Genomic DNA, 22,944 nt, shown 5'->3' with positions numbered 1-22,944 from the left:
AATGCGCGTGCCATTCCGGTGGAATTCACCGCGGTCTCCAGTTTGCAGTGATGGATGCCAGAACCTGCACCTGGGGCTTGGTGACGCGGTAACTGAGATGCTGGAGTCCCCGGTGAGAAGGACGATGCCGAGCGCCCGTATTTTCTCCTGCCTGTCCTCAGACCGCCGCCGCTGTTGGGCTGTGGAGACGTCTCAACTAAAGTGGAGCCGACAGAGGCCCCGGGAGCCGTGGTGACAGCGGCGACAACCACTAGGGGGCGCGAGGCAAAGGTTCCCCTAGTCCTCCCCTAGTCCGGGACCTCTAGGCGGTCCCGGGCGAGAAGCGCACGCGCAAACGCGGGGCTTCGCAGCGTCTGTAAACACCAAAGAGCGCCTGCGCAAGCCGAGAGTCTCGGGATCGACACGTGGGGGCGCCTTAGTGAAGATAACCGTAATAAATAGTAACCTAACGGTCCAGTCGTCGTTCTGTGGCCCTTTCTTTTATGATTCACAAGGAATGATCCTCTTCATCGTCTCTCCTAATTCAGTCCTCACAACAGCCCTTTTACAAATGGGATAACAGGTTAGAGGAAGTCAGGCAGAGTCCCAGCATCATAGAGGGTAAAGGGCCAGGGAAGGATCAGGATTCAAGGACTGCACCCAGGCTCTGCTTCCAGCTTGCTGTGTGACTGGGTAATTTTGTTCCCTTAGGGACCTGAGCTTTCTCATTTGTAAATGGGAACAGGCTGTTGGGAGGATCAAATGAGATCCAGGGGTGAAAACAGCTTAGTTACTTTCGGGAATTTACCCACGCTGTATATAAAGGCAAAATATTATTATAGTCAGGTGATTGTAGATTGAGGAACCCATTTCCTCATTCTGCAGATTGCAAACCTGAGGGCCCCAAGAGGTACAGGGGCTTGCCCCAGGTCTTGGCAGGCTGTGAGCAAGAGCTAAAGCCTAATCCTCCTGCCCTTAGGCCTGGAGCCCTTCCTTGTACCCCAGGGGTCAGTGTCTTTGTTGGATACAGGCTTAGATTGACTGACTGTACCCTGAGAACCTAGGGGAGTCCCTGTTCCCAATTCTTCTTCTACCCCCACCTTGGCCTGATGGAGGAAGACCCTGCTGTGTCGAGATGACCACAAGAGGCAGGAAGCTGAGGAGGATCTGGAAAATTCTGGAGGAAGAGGAGAGTGTTGCTGGAGCTGTACAGACCCTGCTTCTCAGGACAGTAGCCCAGGTAAGGGAAAGAGCCCAGGCGTGACAGATGAGGGGGCAGCACTAAGGGGGCAGACTCTGAATGGATAGGAGTGGGAAGGCAGTGGACTCTGTTTCTGAGCTTAGGAGGAATCGGGTACTCAGGTGACTCCATCTGGGGGCATTGGAGCTGGAGGTGATACCTGGGCTGGCCTGGGTGATGAGAAAGGGAAGTGATGCACATTGAGCTGAGGCGGTAGTAGCCACTCCCCAGCCAGGTGAAGCGAGGTGGCACCTAGGCACACGGTGGCACCTGCAGGATCATGCAGCTACCCCCAGGGAAGGGGACTTTTCTCTGTCCCTTGGAGAGGTGGAGCTGGACTGTATGCAGCTGATTCTCTCTAGATTGCTCTTAGAGGTTTTGGGGGTAGGTTGGGGGAAGGGCTGGGAGACTCTGAGGTCTTGTTACAGATTGGGACTCCCCAGGCAAGTCATGAAAGGCAGGTATTTGTAGAAATATAAATCCAAGATCCTTCAAGATATCCCATGTAGGCCAGGCACGGTGGCTCACGCCTGTAATCTCAGCACTTTGGGAGGCTGATGCGGGCGGATCACCTGAGGTTGGGAGTTCGAGATCAGCCTGACCAACATGGAGAAACCCCGTCTCTACTAAAAATACAAAAAAAAAAAAAAAATAAAAATAAAAATTAGCGTGGTGGCGGGCGCCTGTAGTCCCAGCTACTCAGGAGGCTGAGGCAGGAGAATGGCGTGAACCTGGGAGGCGGAGCTTGCAGTGAGCCGAGATCATGCCACTGCACTCCAGCCTGGGTGGCAGAGGGAGATTCTGTCTCAAAAAAAAAAAAAAATGAGCCAGGCGTGGTGGCGCATGCCTATAGTCCTAACTACTTGGGAGGCCGAGGCAGAAGAATCGCTTGAACCCGGGAGGCAGAGGTTGTCGTAATCCCAGATAGTTCCATTGCACTCCAGCCTGGGCAACAAGAGCAAAACTCTGTCTCAAAACAAAACAAAACAAAACAAAAACAAAAACAAAAAGATATCCAAGATAATTTGATGGAATTATCTGGAGGTAGCTCTTGGATTCACCTCCAAGCATTTCATTATTTGGGCCTTCACTTATCATTTCTGTTTTTCAGCCCAAGAAACTGAGGCTGAAAAGGAAAAGGACTCTTTTGTGTTTTGTTTTGTTTTGTTGTTGTTGTTGTTTTTGAGACGGAGTTTCGCTCTTGTTGCCCAGGCTGGAGTGCAAGGGTGCAATCTTGGCTCACTGCAACCTCCGCCTCCTGGGTTCGAGCAATTCTCCTGCCTCAGCCTGCTGAGTAGCTGGGATTACAGGTGCCCGCCACCACGCCTGGCTCATTTTTTGTATTTTTAGTAGGGACACAGTTTCACCATGTTGACCAGGCTGGTCTCAAACTCCTGACCTCAGGTGATCTGTTCGTGGCTTTCCAGAGTGCTGCGATTACAGGCATGAGCCACCACACCCCGCCAGAAAAGGACTCTCTTAAGGACACACAAGGAGTTGGGGTAGAACTGGACTAGGACAGGGATCTTTCCATCACATGGCAGTAGTCAAACATCTTCATCAAACATTTATTTTAGTGTCTAATGTATGCTCCGAGAAGGACTAACTTGGGGTAGCAAATAGAAGCCAGGATTGTCCTCAGACCTGGCTTTTAACCAGCCCTCCCAGTGACTTAAGACTATGATCCGGGGTGAGTCCCTGTCCCACTCTGAGCCTCAAATTGTCTGTAAAGTGGGGATGCTAAGCCTTGGGACTGTCTCAAGGTTTACCTATAAATTAAATGAGTTAAGACCTGTTAAGTGCATAGACCAGCACCAGACCCATGGTAAGCATTCAGTAACTGTTAGCCACTGTTGTTACTTGTGAACACAAGTTGAGGCAGGCCACAGATGGGGTTCTCCTAGAGTCATGCAGGGGCAGAGAAGCAGCAGCCCCAGGTCTGACCATCTCCAGATACCTCCACACCCTGCCCTGGGTGCCTGCATTTCTGGAAGTCAAGAGGGGGATCCCATCTCCTCCTCCAGTTCTGGGAACCTGGCAGGGGAGAAACGTCTCGAGCGTTTACACCTGCACATGCACATGATTCTCTTCCCCACAACCTGAGGCCAAGAGTGAATTTGGTTTTTACTCAAAGCTACACATTACAGCTCTGGAGAGTCAGACCAGAATAAGACCCTGGGCTCTTTCTGGCCTCTTCAAGGTGTGGGGTTGTGCATGAGCTTCCTGCTTGCACGGCAGAAGTCCATGAATGCTAACAGCAGGTTCTTGGTCCTCCTTTCCCCTCATGGAGCAGGAGCTGGGGGAAGAGGGGCGCCTGGTGGGAGACAGGGCCTGACGTCAGATACCACCCCCCGGCCCACCTTGTTAGTAGTTGGAGGCCTGGCCCTGTGCTCACTTCGGCTCTGTTTCAAGTCTCCCTAATGGAAGTCTGGTTCAAACTCCTTATTTATAGAGGAGGAAAGAGAAGCCCAGAGAGGCCAAGAACTCACCGAGAGCCCCACAGTGAGGTAAGTGTGAGTCTGGTCCAGAACTCAAGCCTCCTGATTTCAGGTGAGGGCTCTGCCACAGCCATGCTGGAGGGGGCAGGGCTTGATTCCTCTCCTCCCCCGACTACCCTCATAGTCATGCTTGGAGCCAGCCCCCAGTGTGGCCACCTGGGTGGGCTGTGGTTTGCAGGGAGGGTTGGGAAGGTGGAGAGGTAAGGGAAGGAGAGTACAGGGCCTGGTTGGGAGAAGCCCAGGGCTGGCCTGGAGCCAGTGGGTCTGGGAGCTCTCCTTGGTGTGTGTGTGGCTGCTGCAGGATTGTGGGGCCTTCATCAGTCTGAGGCAGCAGAGGATGCAGATCCCGTGGGAGCACATTCCCGGAGGAGGGGAGCAAAGCAGGCTCAGGAGTGAGTCACGGAGCCCAAGCCCTAAATTTAGAAGGTGCTGAAAGAGGCAGTCTTCCCCCGGGAAGCCTGTGGAGATACCTGCTGACCCAGGACACCAGGGACTCACAGCAGGAAGCAGTGGTTGGCAGGAGTCCCCGGACAGCAGTGCCCATGGAAGCTGAGCCTGCTGCAGGCCTGTTCCAGGTGTGGGTTTGGAACCCAGGGTGAACCTTGACCCAGGGCAGAGCCTTCAGCACCATTCTCAGACAGAGCCCCTAGAGAATTCTGCCCACACTAGTCCTCATGCGGTCCTGGGAGCCAGCTCCTGGAACGTGGAGGGCCATGCTGCCCTCTGGCTAGATATGGCCAGACCCCCTGTGCCTCGCTGCTGTCCCAGCATGCAGCTGTCAGATATTGAGGAGGGGCTGTGTGGGTGCAAGGAGCAAATGCCATTGACACCAGGCCTTTTGCAGCTCTGCTTGGATTGAGGGTTAGGGAGGGGGACAAGATGTCATTTCAGCTACCTTTCTTCCCTCTCAACCCTCCAGGCTCTAGGTTAACCCCACTCAGGAAAAAGAAATCATTGCCTCCAGATTGAGGAACAAAGATGTAGGACAGAGGCCAGGCCTCGGAGACAGATGCCAGACCTGGGGGAAGGAAGCTCAGGAACTGAGAACTGATGGCAGCTGTGGCATTTATTGAGCACTCACTGTGTGCCAGACACTGTGCTAAGCATTCCACAGGATTTACTCACTTCATCCTCATTGTCATGACAGAAATTCTAGTAGTCCACCCAACTTAGATGGAACAACTGAGGCCAGACACAATGGCTCACACCTATAATCCCAGCAATTTGGGAGGCCAAGGCAGGAGGATTACTTGAGGCCAGAAGTTAGAGACCAGCCTGGGGAGACCCCATCTCTACAAAAAATTAAAAAGTTAGCTGGGTGTGGTGGTGCACACCTGTGGTCCCAGCTACTTAGGAGGTTGAGGAGAGAGGACCACTTGAGCCCCAGATTTCAAGGCTGCAATGTGCTATGATTGCACCACTGTACTCCAGCCTGGGCAACAGAGCAAGATCCTATCTTTAAAAAAAAAAAAAAAAAAAGGGCCGGGAGCAGTGGCTCACGCCTGTAATCCCAGTACTTTAGGAGGCTGAGGCAGGAAGATCACGAGGTCAAGAGTTCAAGACCAGCCTGGCCAACATAGTGAAACCCCATCTCTACTAAAAATACAAAAATTAGCCAGGCGTGGTGGTACGTGCCTGTAGTCCCAGCTACTTGGGAGGCTGAGGCAGGAGAATCATTTGAACCTGGGAGGTGGCAGTGAGCCGAGATCACGCCACTGCACTCTAGCCTGGGCAACAGAGTGAGATGCCATCCAAAAAAAAAAAAAAAAAGCTGAATTTTAGAGAAGGAACAAATATATTTTTACTATAAGTACATCCCAAATATTTGCTAAATCTGGTAATCTTACACCCAAGGCACTGCCTCACCCACATTGAGAAACCTTGAAGTGCCACACAGTCACACCCCAGCTCCTACACAGGCCTCAGTCACTCCTGCTCCTGGGGAATGTGCACACCAGCACCGAGGTCACAGAGGTCTGTAGGTTGTCACTCACACATGGCTCTGCACACCCTCTCTAGGGAGGGGCACTGGGCCACAGTAGGTGCCTTTCACACTTGGTCTCACCTTCACAACACCTTCAGGCAGAAGGTCAGGCAGGGACTGTTAGCCCCATTGGACAGATGAGGAAAATAAGGCCCAGTGGGAGAAGAACTTACCCCAGATGTCCCAGCGTATGGCCCCTGGGTATGGAAGTTGGGCTATACCTGGGGCCATGCTATGTCCCTGGGTAGGTCCAGGCTCCCCAAGCAGGCCCACAGCACTCTGGCCACAAAGCCTCCCAGAGGAGCCCCTTCCCTCAGGAACAGTAACAGTCTAGGCTAGGTTTTGGGGCTGCCCCCGCCCCGCCAACCTCTCCTATCACCCAAAGGGTGACCCTGAGCCCTCCCCAGAAGCCCCACCAGTTCCAGGAGGTGGAACCTGTCCTGAGTCAGGACACTGAGGCCCCAACTTTGAGATAAAAAAGAAGAATAAACCAAAAGAAGGAAGTTGTGTGGGTTGCCAGAAAAGGAGCTGTGGTCCCAGGGCTGGAGTTCTTGCCCACCTTGGTGGAGGAAGGCCTAGACAACCTTATCCTTCCTGAAGACACAAGACACTGATGCCCCCACCCCTACCCAGCCTGAGCATAGAGCTGAAGGGAGGGCCTGGGGACAGGCAGATGGATCAGGCGCCTCTGAGAGGAAACTCCAGGGCTTTTGGAAGGATGCATCGACCCCGAAATCGAACTGAGTTCCTACAGGTGGCAGTGCCCAATAGACATCAACAGTGGGAGGGCCCAGCAGGCAGAGCGGGGTGTGGCCATCTGTGCCTGGGAACCCTCCGGAAAGGGAATCCACCTGGTTCTGCTCCAGGCCCTGCCCACCTCAGACAAGCCTCTGGCCCTCTCTAGGCCTGTTCTCCAGTCAAGAGGCCTCCCCGCCTGCTGGGGACTCTGTCAACTATATGGTGGTGGCGGGAGGGATGGCAGCTAGGGGGGAACCTGGGGGAGGCAGCAGCCCCTGCAAGGCCCAGAGGGCAGCTCCCAGGGTTCAGAGGTGCAGGGATCAGAGGATGGGGTGGGGAGAAGGATGGAAGAGGAAGCAGGACAGATGCCACAAAGTTCCCTGCTCGGTGGTCTTGTATAATGGCTTGGGCTAGGCAGCCAGGCCATCTGGGTTGAAACTGCTTACTTAGTGGTGTGTGGTCTAGAACAAGTTACTTAGCCTCTCTGTGTCTCAGCTGTCCCATTTCCTTTTTTTTTTTTTTTTTTTTTTTGACACAGGGTCTCACTCTGTCACCCAGGCTAGAGTGCAGAAGTACGATCATAGCTCGCTACAGCCTGGAACTCCTGGGCTCAAGTGATCCTCCCACCTCAGGCTCCTACTTAGTAGCTGGGACTACCAGCGTGTGCCACCATGCCCAGCTAAGTTTTACATTTTTTGTAGAGACAACATCTCACTATGTTCCCCAGGCTGGTCTCGAACTACTGACCTCAAGCAGTCTTCCCACCTTAGCATCTCAAAGCACTGGAATTATAGGTGTGATTACAGGTGTGAGCCACTGCGCTCAGCTGTTGTCCTGTATTTTATTTGGCAACCCCACTTTGGTGCCGTGTGTGGCCTGGCATAACAAAGTGTGTGTAGTTGTGCAGGTCTGGCCCTGTGTAATAGCAAGGTGAAGTGTTTCTGTGTGGGACTGTGACAGGACATCAGGAGAACTGCAGGTGGGGGTGACCCTAACCTGCACTGACTTTGAGGCTGCGCACTACAGTGTGGCTCCCTGAGGCTCCAGCAGCTCCCTAAGGGCAGGTGTGAGCTGTTTGCTCAGTGAGGCCCAGCAAGGTGTGAGACCCACCCTGGGCAAACACTTAGATCCGGCTCCAGGTGGGACTGGGATGGAACACCTATTGCCACTGTGAAGGACACGTCCCTCTCAAGGCCAACCCAGCCCTAGGGGCCTCAGAGTTCTTGGTGCTGAACCTTTTTTTTTTTAACTGGAGATGATGCTGTGGCACCATCTCAGCTCACTGCAGCCTTGACCTTCCAGGCTCAAGCCATCCTCTTGCCTTAGCCTTCTGAGTAGCTGGGACCTCAGGTGTGCACCACCACGCCCAGCTAATTTTTTAATTTTTAGTAGAGATGGGGTTTCACCATGTTGCCCAGTCAGGTCCTGAGCTCTTGGACTTGTGCAGTCTGCCTGCTTTGGCCTCCCTAAGTGCTGGGATTACAGGTGTGAGCCACCGCGTCCAGCCTGCTGCACCCTTCTGAGGGTCTCTGGAACCCCTCCTCCATGCCACTGCTTCCTGGTGACATCACACAGGTCACTGCCCAATCTTCTAGAACAGTGCCAGGACACTGCCTTGTTGCCCTGGACAACCTGGGAATTTGCTCCACCAAAACTGGCAGGCAGGGTTACCCCGAGGAGGGGGTGGGGGAGAAGAGGTAGGGGTGGGGCCCTATCATCTCCCAGAGGGGAGATCAAGGCAGCCATCACCTGTCTTAACTAGATGGTGAGTAGGGGTGGGCATCCTGGAGCAAGGCTAGACTTTCAGGCCCCTCATTGTCCAGGACACTGGGCAGGTTGCGGGGCACCAAGGGAGGCTGACTCTTGAGGCTGAGAGAAGGCAGTGACTGTGTCAGGGTCACTGGCAGGCAAGTGGAAGGTGTGGTATGTAATAGGGGGTGGGAGGAGCAGGAGCCTCAGGTTAGGAGCTGAGAGACCTAGGTTTTCATTCCTGTTTTTTTTTGAGACAGAGCATCGCTCTGTCACCCAGGCTGGAGTGCAGTGGCCCAATCTCTGCTCACTGCAACCTCCGCCTCCCAGGTTCAAGCTATTCTCCTGCCTCAGTCTCCTGAGTAGCCTCCCAGGCGCATGCCACCACACCTGGCTAATTTTTGTATTTTTAGTAGAGATGAGGTTTCACCATGTTGGCCAGGCTGGTCTTGAACTCCTGACCTCAGGTGTTCCGCCCGTGTCGGCCTCCCAAAGTGCTGGGATCACAGGCATGAGCCACCGCACCTGGCCCCTAGGTTCTTATTTCTACTTCGTCCCTGCTAGTAGGATCTTTGTTTCTCTATCTGTACAGGGAGGGAGTGGGGCCAGATGCCCTTAGTCTGAGGGGTCTTTAGTTCTGCTGTGCGGAGTTCAGGAGAGTGTTAGGGACCAGGTCATGGGGTGGCTGGCTACAGGCAGGTGCCCTGACCCCTCCTCCAACAGCCATCAGGGGGTAGTGAGCAAAAAGTCTGGTGTGACTCTTTCCAAGTGCCCCCTTCCTCAGTTCCAGGAGTCTAGGTCAGTCCTGAGTTACTGGAGTCCCCTTAGGGCTTCTGACTTGCTGTGTGATGCAGGGGCACCCCGTGCTCCCCACAACCTCAGCTACTCCGTCTGTGAGGGGCACGTATGAGATCCAGGCCTGCCCAGTACCCTGTGTAATGATGCCTCACATTCCCACGCTGTTTCTCAGTTTGTCAAGCGCCTTCTCGTACACAGTCTCACCTTCTATACCCACTCTGGCTCCTGCTCCATGATGCCCCATTCTGGAACTGGGACCCAGAGAGCAGCCAGACCTGGACTCTAGCCTGGGGGCTCAGAGAGGCACCTCAATTTACTTCCTGGGCAGGGGACCAGATCTGGGGCAGGGGACTGCAGTGGGCAGAGCAGCGGCATGCTTTGCCAAAACTGTTTCCATTGTTTGATCTTCCATGAGACTCAAAACTTGCCAAACCATCATGTCAAGATGGTTGGAACCGTGCATTTTTGGACAGTGTATTCCTCCCTGCCCCACTCACCCCCACCAGTTTTATTTTTAGTTATTTATCTGGGGGTGAAACTGGCACATATACAACTCTTTTCCCTGCCACAATTCTCAGAGGATAGGTATTATTATTCCAGATGAGGAAACTGGGGCTCAGAGAAGGCCTGTCACTGGCTTCTGGTGACGTAGCTAGGAAATCAGAGGTCCAGGATTTGAACTCAGCTCCACAGGCCCTTTGTGCTGCTAGGTTGTGGGTCCTCCCCAGACTCCTCTCCCCGAGCCCCTCTAGCCCTCCTGGGCTCATTCTTCTGCTCTGGAGCAGATGGGGTCCTTCTTGGCTGCTTAGAGGTGTTCTGAGAAGGATATGAATCGGCTTTGTCATGTTTGAGAGGTTTTCATGAGACCCAGATCCAGAGATACTGAAATTCCTGGGAGGGGTAGCATTTGCAAGGCCAAATTAACGATGAGTAGAATGAGATGATACCCTTCTACCCACCTGCTGGCGAGGTAGCCTAGCCTAAACCTAGGACCCAGGGATGAGCCCAGGGCCTGGCTGCCTGAGCCCTCAGGTGCCACGTCACCCACCTTTACCGACCCAAGGTCCAAAAGATTCTTGGTTCTTCTGTGTTTTGATCTGAGTGATGGTTTGGTTCTTTTTTTTTTTTTTTTTTTTTTTTTTGAGACAGAGTTTCGCTCTTTTTGCCCAGACTGGAGTGCAGTGGCGCGATCTCGGCTCACCGCAACCTCCGCCTCCCGGGTTCAAGCGATTCTCCTGCCTCAGCCTCCCGAGTAGCTGGGATTACAGGCATGTGCCACCACCCCGGCTAATTTTGTATTTTTAGTAGAGACGGGGTTTCTCCATGTTGGTCAGGCTGGTCTTGAACTCCCGACCTCAGGTGATCCACCTGCCTCGGCCTCCCAAAGTGCTGGGATTACAAGCATGAGCCACTGTGCCCGGCGATGGTTTAGTTCTTGCCATCTGCACCTCCCTGAGTTTTTCTCTCTCTGGCAGCTCTCTAGGGTGGGGAAGTCCTTCTATCAGTCTGCCCTCACTACTACCTCCTGTCACCTGGCCTTGTCTTTTTTGCCCTGGACCACACACACCTGGTGGGTGTGAGAGGTTTGCTGCCCTGGTGCCTGCTATCTGCTGAGGTGTGTTTTATTGGGGCCCTAAAAAGGCAGGAGCCACCAGGCCTGTGCTGCCACCTCTTTTCCTCATGGCACATCCAAGAGGATACAGTCCACAAAGCAAAGCAGGCTTTGGCTCTACTGGGGTCCCCTTTGGGTTTTATCTGAGACCCACACTGCCTGAGTGTCCCACCCAGGCAGTGTGGGTATCAGGTAAAACTGCTGAGGCCTGGGGAGGGGCAGTGACCTGCCTAGAGTTAGAGGCAGAGGAGGTAGATAGCAGAGAGTCAGAGCCTGGGCATCCTGAGCCCAGAGCCAGCCCCCTGCCACCCACTCATTCCCAGACACTTTTCAGGAGTGTGGTTTAGAAGGGATGGGTGATTATCTGACTGTGCCTCCCACACTGCAGATGGGAGGCCTGGAGATCTAAGGTCATTCACACAGGCCTCATAAGGACCTGCAGCACATTGTCCAGGATTCACTTTGCAGGAAGCCCTCTGGGGTCACTTGCCATCATAGCTCCCCGCTCACCCCCACTCATTTTTAAAATGTGGCCTAATTTACAAACATCTCGGCGCTTTAAGCACTTCAGGAAGAAACACCTCTATTTGTGAAGCACCGTGACAAATCCTCGACTCCTCGTTTTTTTTCTTAGCACATTTAAGAAAAGCTGTTCCATCCTAGAGCTCTAGGCTGGTGAGGCTAGGAGGCACCTTAGGGTTATCCATTCTGATTCCCTTTTTCTGTAAATGGAAAACTAAGGGCCAGAGAGGAGGAGGCAGTGGGGCACAGACAGGAACGGAGGTGGGAGGAGGCTGACATCTGCATGCTGGTCGGGATGACTGTGGCAGGTTCTTGTTGGGCCCTGTTAGTTGCTCATCCAGAGGAGCTCACCACAGTCGCTGGGACAGACTGCCACACTCACCCTGGCCTGGCCTCAGAGAAGTTGAGCTACTGGACTCAGTTCACACAGAGCAGATGGAGGAAGAGCTGGCACTAGGACCCAGGGAGCTGGGGGGAGCCTCCGGGGCTGGAAGGGATGGCAGGAGCCCTGGTGCAGGTAGCTATGGAGCTCTGGCCAACTCTGCCTGGGGAGGTAAGAGAGCCCAGAGCCCTGGGCCAGATGCTCTTGAGAGCCTAGTCTAGTCCATAGGAGGTGTGCGTGTATGCGTGCATGTTTGTGTGTGTGTACACGCACGTGTGTGCATGCTGAGAAGGGGTGCCGGTAGATAAGGGCCAGAGTGTGGGGCTGGAGGGAGTCCCGGTTCAAGCTCCCAGGTACGAGTGAGACGGGGGTGGAGATGTTGCCTATGTCTGGCCAGCTTGTGAACCTTGAGCCTTGTGGGTTGGATCGGCTTCCTGCTGGGTTTGCACTGCCCAGTGGGAATGGGGTTGGGTGTGTGTAGGCTTGGTGTGCCTCTAGCTTGGTGGGGGAATGCAAGCTGTGGGCATCTCTGAGCTGCTGTGGGGCTGTCATCCCTGCGAGTTAGTCTCTTGATTGTCATGGGGGTGTGTGCCCATCTTTGGATCTCTGGGGTATTGCGTGGGGGCGTCTCTGGGTTGTTCTGGGGACAGCGTGCCTGTGTGTAAATACTGTAGGTTGTTGCAGAGGTGTGTACCTGTGAGTATGGGAGGTGGTGGAGAGAAGGGGTTCACAGTCAACTTCCAGAATTCCTCTTCTTGCACCTCGTGGCCCTTCCTCGCAAAGCCCACTCTGTCTTGGCCTCTCCTCACCCCGTCCCCGGTCTCCGCTGGGGACTGGCCCCTCGCGCGCCGTGTCCCCTCCCGGGGCCGGCGGGGGCCGGCGCTAGGACCCTGCGGGGCGGGGCGGGGCGGGGCTCGCAGCTCAGTCAGCTTCACCTCCGCAGCCTGGAAAATCCCGAGCCGCGGCCGCCGAGCCCCCGAGCCCCCAGCCTAGCCGGGAGGGGCGCGCGGGGCGGGGGCCCGGGGCGGGGGCCCGGGGCGGGGCCGGGCGGCGGGACCCACTGCTCTTTCCCCAGAGCCCCCGCGCGGCCCCGGGTCGCCCGGGCAGCTGCGGCGGCGGCGCTCGCACCCCCAGCCCCGGCGGGCCCTGGCGGAGCGGCGGGCACAGGTGAGCAGCCTGGCCCGGAGGGCGCCCCTCCCGCCCCGCCACCCGCCCCGCGCCCGCCCGGCGTCGCTGCGAGTTAGTTAAGCAGGTTCCCCGCACCGTCCCTCCCCTCGGGTCCCGGCGGGTTCCTGGGTCCCGACGGGCGCCCGCCGGCCACCGCGTCCCAAACGCAGTCTCCACGCCGGCCCCAAAGGGTCTGGGGCGCTCCTCGAGAGGGGGCCTCCGAGGCTGTCCAGCGCCCTTCCGCCCTTCCCCGGGGCCAGCCCCTGCCTCTCTCTAGCTCCCCACCCGCCAGGACCCCGAACAGCCCCACCCGCGCCCCCAGCGCGCTGATTCCCGTCCCCAAACCGGTCTTGCAGGTCCCAGGAAGGTGGCGTCAGCATCTGCAACCGCGTCGACGTTGTCGGAGCCTCCGCGGAGGACCCAGGAGAACCGGACTAGGGCCAGGGCCCTGGGCCTCCCCACACTCCCTATGGAGAAGCCGGCGGCCTCCACAGAGCCCCAAGGGCCTCGGCCGGTCCTGGGCCGTGAGAGTGTCCAGGTGCCCGATGACCAAGACTTTCGCAGCTTCCGGTCAGAGTGTGAGGCCGAGGTGGGCTGGAACCTGACCTACAGCAAGGCTGGGGTGTCTGTCTGGGTGCAGGCTGTGGAGATGGATCGGACGCTGCACAAGATCAAGGTAGGGTTGCCCACTATCACTTCAGCCTCCACTGCACCCTTACTGGCTCTCTTCCGGAGTCTCCTGGTCCTCTCTCTGGGCTAGACACCTGACTATGTATCTGGGCCCAGAGAGAGTCTCCTGCCAGGGACCGGGAGGAGGCCAAGCCCCATCACACAGATGGGCCAACAGAGGCCTGGAGAGCAGGTGTGACTCAACCTGCCTCTCTCAGCTGGAACCCAGGCTTCTGGATGCCCCTGCCTGCTCCAGGGAGCTGGGCTGCTGCCAGGCCCTTCTAGGAGAGTGGTCTCCCTCAGGGACCCCTCTGCTTGGGAAGCCTCCACCTGGTTCCTGACTTGAGTTATCCAGTTGGGAGACTGGGCCCTTCTCTCCCTGATTCCTGGTTCTCTCAGCCTGAACTGGGTCTCCTTCCCTGCTTTTTGCACCCTGGGGTGCCCAGGACCTGAGTCCTTCCTGCCTGATGCCCTGCTCTTGCTCTTTCCCTTCCCTCCCTCCGTGGCTGCTCCCTCAGTCTTCTGCAGGGACTCAGGATTGTGGCTGGCAGATCCTGAAGGCAGGGCTCTGATACCCCTGCCTTGCACAGAGCCAGGCTGCAGGTGGGCTGGGGGAGGAAGGGGCCTGGGGTCAAGGGAAGCCAACATAGGGAGCAGTTGCAGACACATCAGTCGCTCACAGCCATCTCCCCTGCTCCTCCCAACCCCACATTTCTCCTCTCTTTGCCTTGCAGGGCAGGCTTGGGGTTTGGGACCTTGGGAACCCACCTCCCCCAGAGGACCAGATGGGGGGGTGGTGGTGAAGACTCTGGTTTAAGGGCCTCAATAGCTGCCCCCAATACATCTGGTGTTGCTGTGGGTGCTGCATTTCCAGGGCTCTTAGGTCTCCCTGCAGTGGGCTTTGGCAGTAGGCTGTGCCCTTCGCCTCCCTCTTCCTTGCCTTCTCCCTTCTGCTATCCTCCTGGAAATGTGGAGGAGTCCACCTTCCCCTTCTGCCTAGTCTCAGACTTAGCTCAGGCATGTATCTTGGCCTCTTACCAAGGCCTGAGATGTCTGACCTTTCCCCTCTGACCCTAAGCCCTTCTGCCTCACTTTGTCTTAGTCATTTACATATACTTCTGTCCTTCCCCACAGGATTATCTGCTTCTCACTTTCTGCCTCCCCTTCTCTTCTCTGACTCTGTCTGCACCTTGGCCATCTGACTGTCTTTCCCTCTGGGTTTCCATGTGTGTCTCCCACTTTGGGATTCGCTGCCCAGGGCCAGAGGACCTTGACCTGTGTCTGAGCCTGAGGAGCAGGGAAGGGGAAGGCAGTTGGCATGTGCCCGCTGGTTGTTCCCTGAGAGCAGGGACAGGTCCTATCCTCTTTTTTTTTTTTTTTTTTTTGAGAAGCCTCACTCTGTCGCCCAGGCTGAAGTGCAGTAGCAAGATCTCAGCTCACTGCAACCTCCACCTCCCAGGTTCAAGTGATTCTTCTGCCTCAGCCTCCTGAGTAGCTGGGACTGCTAGTGCACACCACCACACTCAGCTAATTTTTGTATTTGTAGTAGAGATGGGGTTTCACCACATTGGCCAGGCTGGTCTTGAACTCCTGACCTCAAGTGATCCACCCACCTCAGCCTCTCAGGTCCTGTCCTCTTTGCGTCCCCAGCATCCAACACAGTTAGAGCAGGGATATTGGTGGAAGAGAGAGGGAAGGAAAGAACGAAGGGACAAATTGAATGAAAGGTGAGAAGGGAATTCACAAGAGCCTGACTGTGACCTGGGAAAGCCTTCAGGTGGGCAGTGCACACTGGGGGAGAAGTGTAGTTTCCCTACCAAGCTGGCACTCCAGAAAGTCAGGGGAGGAGGGGTCTGAACTGAGGCCAGTACTCCCACCCTCTGTGTCAATAGGGCAGAGCTACCTCCTCCATCTGGCTTGGTTAATGAACAAACCCTGCCCAGCCCAGGCCTGGAATTGGTGGGTCTGGGGCCCAGGCTGAATGCAACAGACCACTCGTGGCCAGAACAGGCTTGTCAGGTGGCCTTCCTTGTGGGTGGCGGAGACTTGGAAAAACTGGGGTGTTATAGGCTTCTGGACAGGCATACACCCTCCTGGGCAGCCAGGACCCTACCCTCCTTTTCTTTCAGACTGAACAGATGTTGGAGGTGCTAAAGGGCCCTTAGTAATCCCTATGTCATACCCTTCCTGCCCCTGGATGCAGGTGAGGATATTGGGGCTCAGAGAGGGGCAGGGACCTGCCTAGAGTCACACAGCTGTCTCAGCAGAGCTGAGTCTGGAACCCAGATCTACAGCATCTTGGCTAGTGCTCCTTCCTTGCTTCTCCTTGCAGGCTGCCTCCCCAGCTTTGCTCCCCACAATGGAGAGAGGGTGGGGAGAGGAGGTGAGCAGAGCCCAGACCCAGGAAGGAGGCTGGGACCCTGGTTATGGGCACCCCAAGGTGCCAGCTCCCCGCTCCTCATCCTCTCAGCACAGCTAGTTGGAGCTCTGGGAGAGATGGACAGAGGCCTGTGATCTTCCCATCCCCAAGATTCCAGGACTCCCAGGTTCCATGCAGATAATCCCATTTCTGATAAATGAGAGCCCCTGCTCTGAGCCAAGCATTTCTCCCCCTCATCTAATTTGCCCTGAGGCTAGTCTGGGGCAGTAGTAGTCTTGTCTGCATGTTACAAACAAAGAAACTGAGGCTGAGCGAGGTAATGTTATTTGCCTAAGGTCATGCCACAGCTGAGGCAAGAGTGGAACCATGCCAGCCTGGCTCCAGAGCCCCTGCCCCTCTCCGCATGGGCTTGCATCTTAGTCAACACCGTGGCCTTTAACCCCATCCATAACTCTTTGAAGGCCTGGAGGACGCCGTGTTCTTATCATCTTATTCTTGTTTGATGGATGAGAAAGCCGAGGCCCACAAAGAGGAGTGGCTTGCCAAGGTCACCCAGCAGGTCTGGAGCCAGAATCCCTGGGGATGACTGGGTCACTCCAGGAGGCTGGGACTCAACTACAGGTGTTTGCTGAACTTCTGCCCCCCTTTCTCCCTCCCCTCTCCTGCCCCAGCCTGCTCTGGACCTGTCCCCAGAGCTGGGAAAGCAGCTGCCCCCTGGACATGCCCGGTGCTCCTGATCCCAGGGTGGGGGTGGGACTCCACCTAGCTATCTACCTGATTTGTTTCCTCCTCCTCATCTCCCTTCCCCTTCCCCGGGTCCAGAGGTCCCTGGCAGCCACTGTGGCTCAGGGCCCAGTAGTTGGAGCCAGGACAAAGGGAAAGGGGCTGTTGGAGGCCACCTCCACCCCTTCCCTCCCTCCTGGCCTCCAGCCTGACCGGGCCCCAGGGCTGCACTGTGCTCTGAATACTGGAGAGGAGGCAGATCCCACCTCCTGAGAGTTCAGACCCTGTCCCAGGGACAGATGCTGAACATGGATCCTGGGTACAAGGCAGGAGGCAGCTTGGAGGCTGAAGTCAGGTCTCTCAAAGCCCAGGTTAGCTTCCCCATGGCACCTGTATTGGTGTGAGAAACGGGAGACCAAGAGCTTCTGTCAGTCATTCAACCAGGGCCAGCTGGGGTCCAGTCCTGGCTGTTGCATGTGACCTTGGGCACATTCCTGCCCCTTTCTGGGCTGCTTGCCCATCTGTGCAATTGGTCCCTCTTGGCTCCAAGAGTCTCTGAACTCAGCACCCGGGCTGGGGCCCTGGGGGAGAGATTAGGAGCAGGCAGACAGCAGAGGACGTGGCCTGTGAGGCCCTGGCCTGGGTACAGACATGCTGTGTTCTCCTGAGGCCTGCCGCGTGAGAGGCAGGGGAGACCTGCGTATCTCCTCAGTGGTCTTCAGACCCTGGTGAAGAGAGGACAGACAGTTCCAGGTGACCTTCCACCCACTGCACAGGCAGCCTGGGGGCAGGAATGAGGCCTGAGAGGAGCCTGGGCCCATGACAGGAGAGACCTGACCCTGGAGCAGGTGTGGGAGGGGGTGTGGCTGAGAGCCTGAGGCTCTGCTGGCCGCAGGAAGCTGGGCAGTGGGGACCTGTCTCCTCTGACTTCCTGTCCTGCTGCTCCTCCCCTTCCCCTTTGGGAAAAGCTCTGGTGGCCCCTCCCAGCCCTGTCTCACTGTCCACCTACCCCACACCACAGGCCACCTGGGTTCCAGACTCCAAAGCCAGTGCTCAGCTCGTGACCCCTCAGCACCTCACCCTCTCACCTGGTGAAATGCCAGATGGCTCAGGGGTCTCCAAGGCCCTTTCCACCCTTACCAGTCTCAGGGACTCAAAAGGGTCATGGGAAGGTGGGGTCAGGGCTGTGTGTGGGACAGGTCTCCTTAATCCCATCAAGCAGATGTGGAAACTGAGGCTCAAGGCAGGTTCACTTGTGCACAGCCAAACAGCCAGACATGGCTGAAGCTAGATCAGGACCTAGGTCCTTGACTCGCCAAGGCTGAGATCTCGCAACTCCCTTGGACCGGGTTATTAACGTGATTGGACTCATGGGTCTCCCTGTGCTGTGTCACTGTGGGAGGGCACCTTAGAGGGGACCCAGCTGGGCAAGAGTCCGGTGCTCACTGTGTGACTTTGGGGGTCATTTCACCTTTCTGGGTCAGTCTTCTTATTGGCAGTGGCAGGGGCACGAGTTCATCTAGTTTTAGGGCCTTGGACTGGGTCAGTTCAGGCTCTAGCTTGGCTCTGCCTGCTATGGGGCACAGTTTCCCCGTACAGGAAGTTGCTGGGCAGGTGGTCTGTAGAGGCTGTCCTAACCTTAGGGGAGGCTGCCCTGCTGGAGACAGTGAGGATGGTGGCTGAGGTCTTACCAGTCTGTGCCATCAGAGAGGTCCCTAGAAGGGGATCCTGAATCCGGGGTTAGGCACTGAGCTGCCTGGTTCCAGCTCCGACTTGGCATGGGGGGAACTGGAAGAAGTAGTTCCAGAGCTGTCCTCAGGGAACAGGCTCCCAGAGAGCATGACCCCAGTTAGTTAGTGTCTAGACTTTGGGTTGGAGGTGCTCAGAGAAGGGAAAGATCAGAGGTGGCTGGAGGTGTGAGGGAAGTCTTCCTGGAGGAGGTGCCTGGGTTGGGTTGAGGATGCTGGGGAAAGAGCACCAGGATCCAGAGTCCTGGCTGTGTGCCCCTGGGCAAGTTGTCTATGCCTGGGATTCAGCTTCCTTATCTGCCCTGCCTGTCTTCAGAGACTTCATTCATTCACGCATTCAGCAAGCATCCATCGTTAGCCTCTTTCTGCTTGGCTCTGTGCTGGAGGTGGGGGACAGAGAGGGCAATCAGATCCAAGCCCTGCCCTCAAGGAGCCCCCAGCTGGGTGCTGAGACACACACTTGTCACAGGAGCTCTGGAAATCTAGAGAGGGCATCTAAATTAGCCTTGGGAGTCAGGGAAGGAACTGCACAGAGGAATGTTCAGGTGATCCTTTTGGAATTGGGTGGGGAATGAAGATTACAAATTTGATCACATTGGAAGCATTCCATACAGAGCAGCAGCTGTGCAAAGGCCCAGAGGCGGATCATGGGGTGCTGTGCAAAGGCCCAGAGGCGGATCATTTGGAGAATGGGAGGTGGTTCAGTGTGGGCTCGGAACTCAGGGGGCTGGAGGTGATTAGAGAGCTAGACCGAGGCCCCATGCCTTGAGTCTTAGAGGCTCTGGGGTGCCAGGGGAGGGTCTTAGACAGGGAAGCCGGTAAGAGGGCGCTGCTGCTCTATTTGTCTGGGCAGAGGTGCGGAGGCCCACCTTAAAGCCAGGTTGTGGGGAATGGAGCAAAGGATGGAATCCAGAGAGCCTTAGGAGTGATCATGGACAGGATATGATGGTTACAGCATAACTCTTTGCGATGTGCGCACTGTGAAGTGTTGTGCAGGCTGGGATGCAGGACGGCACGGATGTACAGCCCCCTCAGTGCCTGCGCTAAGCAGGAACCCTTATGAGCCGGAGTGGAGTGGAGGGTGCCTCCAGGCTGTGTCCCTGCTGGGACTAGAGGAGCCCTCAGCCCCCAGGCTGGCTCTGTGCTCTCCACACCCAGCTCCCCAGGCTCCGGTTTTTAAACTTTAAAGAGCCCCAGCTCAGTTTCCAGCCGAGAGTCTTTAAAGTTTCAGGAGATGAGAGAAAGGGAGTCCTGGAGACAGATGGGTTTTCTTTCTTCCCCCGCATCTCCATGCCTGGCCGGGCCACCTGGAGCCAGGGCTGTGGGTGCCATGACCCCAGTGCTCTGTGGGGCTCCGGGGCCTCGGCGGGGCTGTTCCAGCTTGTTCCCGAGGAGCAGGAGACCTGGCCTGGGTGCCAGGTTGCCACTGAGGATAGATGGGAATAGAAACCTTATTTCAACCCTGACCCCTCATCTTTGCCCCTGACTGGGCAGATGGTGGTGCTCTGGCAACAGGTGGGGGAAAGCAACTCAGACCACCTGTCAGGCTTGAGACAGCACCCTCCTGGTGCCTCCCTTCATCCCCTCTGGCATGCTTGGACTGGCCTTGATGCCCTGGGGTCCCTGGAGACTCAAAAGCATGGGCAGCAGAGGGTCCCATGCCAATCACAGTAGATTCTTGTCACCTATCTTTGATTAAAGAGAGCCTGGGGCAGGTGGCACAGGGCAGCTGGAGCTATTCTCTGGGGCTTTAGCATAACCATTGCCTTCCTGCCCCTCAGCCTGGGCTCCCCGAAGGCAGGTACTTGCCACCTCTGATGCTTCTCTCGAATCCTATGTCCTGGGGCCAGTGAGCAATATCTGCACATATATACTGCCTCCTGCTGCCCAATAGGATATAGGGGGTGACTGCCACCTCTGCTCTCCCCTCTGGTGCCTGAGCCATTTACTCATCCTTGGGGTTTGTGTTACCACCTCCATCTGCCCCTGGCTTCCCGAGATCCCCTCCATCATCTCCTGCCCGTGCCTGCCATCTTTGGACCCTGCCAGAGTGGCTGGGGCCTGGTACTTTGCCAGGGAGGTGATGAGTCTTGAGGTAGAGGCCTGCCTGATAGCTAGAAGGATGGAGTTCCCTTGTGTGTCTCCACTTGCATACATGCATGCATTCATTCATTGCTTCAGTATGTTTATTGAGCACATACTACGTTCCAAGGATTGTGTCATATCTAGGAATTTAGGGGCAAACCACACAGATCAGACCCTGCTGTCATGGGTTTCACATCCTGAAGGGGTGACAAGCAAGATAGAAGCAAACAACTAAATAAGATACCAGATGATGGTTGTGCATAAGGATGAGATAATGTGATAGGGATTGAGGATTCTGTTGGAGCCTTCGTGTGTGGAGCTGAATTGTGGGTGACTGTGTGTGTGATGTGGCCCTTAGTCTGGCAGACACTGAGCTCCTCAGGGGCAGGTGCTGGGTTTCCCGTCTCCCACTTCCTACCCACCTGACAGCCCTGGGACAGGGACCTGACAGGGTCAGTCAATCTGTGTTGAAGGTATGTGCGCCTGTGCCTCTGAGTGTGAGACTCTATGTGTGTTTCTGTGTCTGGTGTTACTCTGTGTGTGTGAGTCACACCCCCTCACTGCAGAAGCAGAGTTGTCTGTGATCCAATTATGTCTCCTCAGCTGTCTCCTGGCAGCTCCTGCCCCTGGCTCAGCTCTGACTGTGCTGTGGTTTCCCCTTCTGAAGCTCCCTGTCCTGCCTCCAGGGGCCCCAGGGCATCAAGGCCAGTTCAAGCATGCCAGAGGGGATAGAGGGAGGCACCAAGAGGGGTGCAGCTGCCTCAAGCCTGTCTCTGGGACTCAAGGTCTTCCCTTTGGGGTGTGTTTTCTATCTATCTCTGTTCCCCTGTCCCTTAATGGTTACTGGCAGTGTCCTTAATGTCTCTCCTGGTCACTTCGTTCCTGTGTCTTAAGGTTACTCTGTCCTTAATGTCTCTACTGGTCATGTTGTTCCTGTCCCAGCTGTTTATTCACTCAACAAACCTCTTCTCATGCCTCCCACCCATCCTGCCAGCCACCTGGAGATACCAGATCTGGGTCCTGCTCTTAAGAGACTCGAGTCCTCATGGGGAGACACATGGAGACAGTGACAGCCTTTTGTGAGCAGTGTGGGGACAGAGACATATACTGGGGCTGAGTGAGGCCAGTGACTGGCAGCATGGTGGGGGGATGGTACAGGGGCTTCTCCAGGAGGTGGTGTTTGGATGGGGCCTCGGGGACCCAGCAGGATAAGGCAACAAACTGAGAAAGTCTTGGTGAGTTGGTCAGGGAGATAGGCTCCCCCTGTGGCAGGGGTTCAGGGCTAACAGTGAGGAAGAGAAGAGCCAGAACCAGGGTGGGGAGGACATTTTGGAGTTTAGATTTTATCCTGATGGCAGAGAAAGAGAGAGAGAGAGAGAGAGAGAGAGAAACAGACAGACAGACAGACAACAGAAGCTTTCAGGCTGGGAAGGGCCATTATCAGCTCTGGATTTTAAAAAGCTCCCTGGCCACAGGGGACAGAGTGGCCTGGAAGTCAGGAGGCCAGAGAAGAGGATGTGGCTACAGGGGTCCAAGCAAGGATGGTGAGGCCTATCTGGGCTGGTGAAGAGGAGCTTCTGGGAAGGTCGTGGCCGAGTGGAATCCAAGGGGCAGAGTTGGCTAGAGGTTGAGAGTAAGAGCATAAGGGACAAGTCCAGAACCATACCCCCTATGACAGCGCTGGGCACAGGGAGAACCATGCCCACTATGGTGATGCCAGGCACAGGGAGAACCATGCCCCCTATGGCGGTGCCGGGCACAGGAAGAACCATGCCCCCTATGGCGGTGCCGGGCACAGGAAGAACCATGCCCCCTGTGGCGGTGTCGGGCACAGGGAAAACCGTGCCCACTATGGCAGCACTGGGCACAGGGAGAGCCATGCCCACTATGGCTATGGCAGTGCTGGGCACAGGGAGAACTGTGCCTGCTATGGCAGCGCTGAGCATGGGGAGGGGGAGACGTCTATGGGCTGCCCAGGGTGTGGTGCTCCAGAGGCCGTTAGGGATGAAGCCTGGAACTTTACTGCAGAGCTCTGGGGGCGTCAGTCCACTGGTGGTCCGGGAAGCCCTGGGAGGCTTTTTCCCTCTTTGTCTTTGCCTGTCTTGATGTCTGGAAGTCAGCCCTGGCCTCTGTGTTGTCCCACTGGCCTCCCCTACCCCTTCCCTTTTCTTCTAGGCCCTCCACTCTCTGCCTCCCTTTCTCAGCTCTCCCTTCTCTGCCTGACTCCCCCTCGCCCCCTAGGATAGAAGTGGAGAGGTACAGGGCAGGAAGCCAGCCTCTGCGATGTCGTTGGAGCAGGACATTCATCACTGCTGCAGAGCTGGGCCTGCTGCTCTGGAGCCTGGAGGTGGAGGTGGGGGTGGAGGTCCAGGGAGGCTGCTGGGGACTAGGGAGGGAAGGGGGAAGGAGGCAGAGCAGGGATGAGTCACTCAGCCCTGGATGGAGAGTGGCAGAGAAGGCCTAGCTCAGTCTGCTCAGGGAGCTTTGTCTAGGTGAGACATGGTAACATTTCTACTCTCCACTACAGTCTCGGGGGCTCCACTTTTGGGGAGAAGATGAGTTGGAGGTAGCTGCTGCCAGATCCCCTTCACTTCACAGGAGAGGGCCATAGGGATTGTCTCGTCATTTTGCAGGTGGGAATACTGAGTTCAAAGATGGGGAAAGAAGACC

The 22,944-nt window shown here is 56.1% G+C and overlaps 1 protein-coding gene across 5 annotated transcripts in view; it reads left to right on the top strand.

The window, feature by feature from the left end:
• Positions 1-417: 417 nt before the first annotated feature.
• STARD10 (StAR related lipid transfer domain containing 10) overlaps positions 418-22,944 on the top strand; it is a 39,876-nt gene continuing 17,349 nt past the window's right edge. For 2 of the 5 annotated variants that reach the window (XM_074014648.1, XM_065529600.2), the window contains exons 1-2: positions 418-1,219; positions 13,026-13,345. In XM_074014648.1, the coding sequence (XP_073870749.1) occupies positions 13,139-13,345 (207 nt within the window). In that variant the 5' untranslated portion in view covers positions 418-1,219; positions 13,026-13,138. Of the gene's footprint in view, positions 1,220-11,723; positions 11,740-12,425; positions 12,670-13,025; positions 13,346-17,024; positions 17,195-22,944 lie in introns of those variants that run through there. The other 3 variants (XM_065529602.2, XM_005579012.4, XM_074014647.1) reach the window with 3 other exon arrangements.

The sequence above is a fragment of the Macaca fascicularis genome, chromosome 14 (genome assembly GCF_037993035.2).
Source record: "Macaca fascicularis isolate 582-1 chromosome 14, T2T-MFA8v1.1".
Classification (NCBI taxonomy): domain Eukaryota; kingdom Metazoa; phylum Chordata; class Mammalia; order Primates; family Cercopithecidae; genus Macaca; species Macaca fascicularis.
Note: the sequence above shows the minus strand (reverse complement) of the source record. Positions and strands in the feature narration are given on the sequence as shown.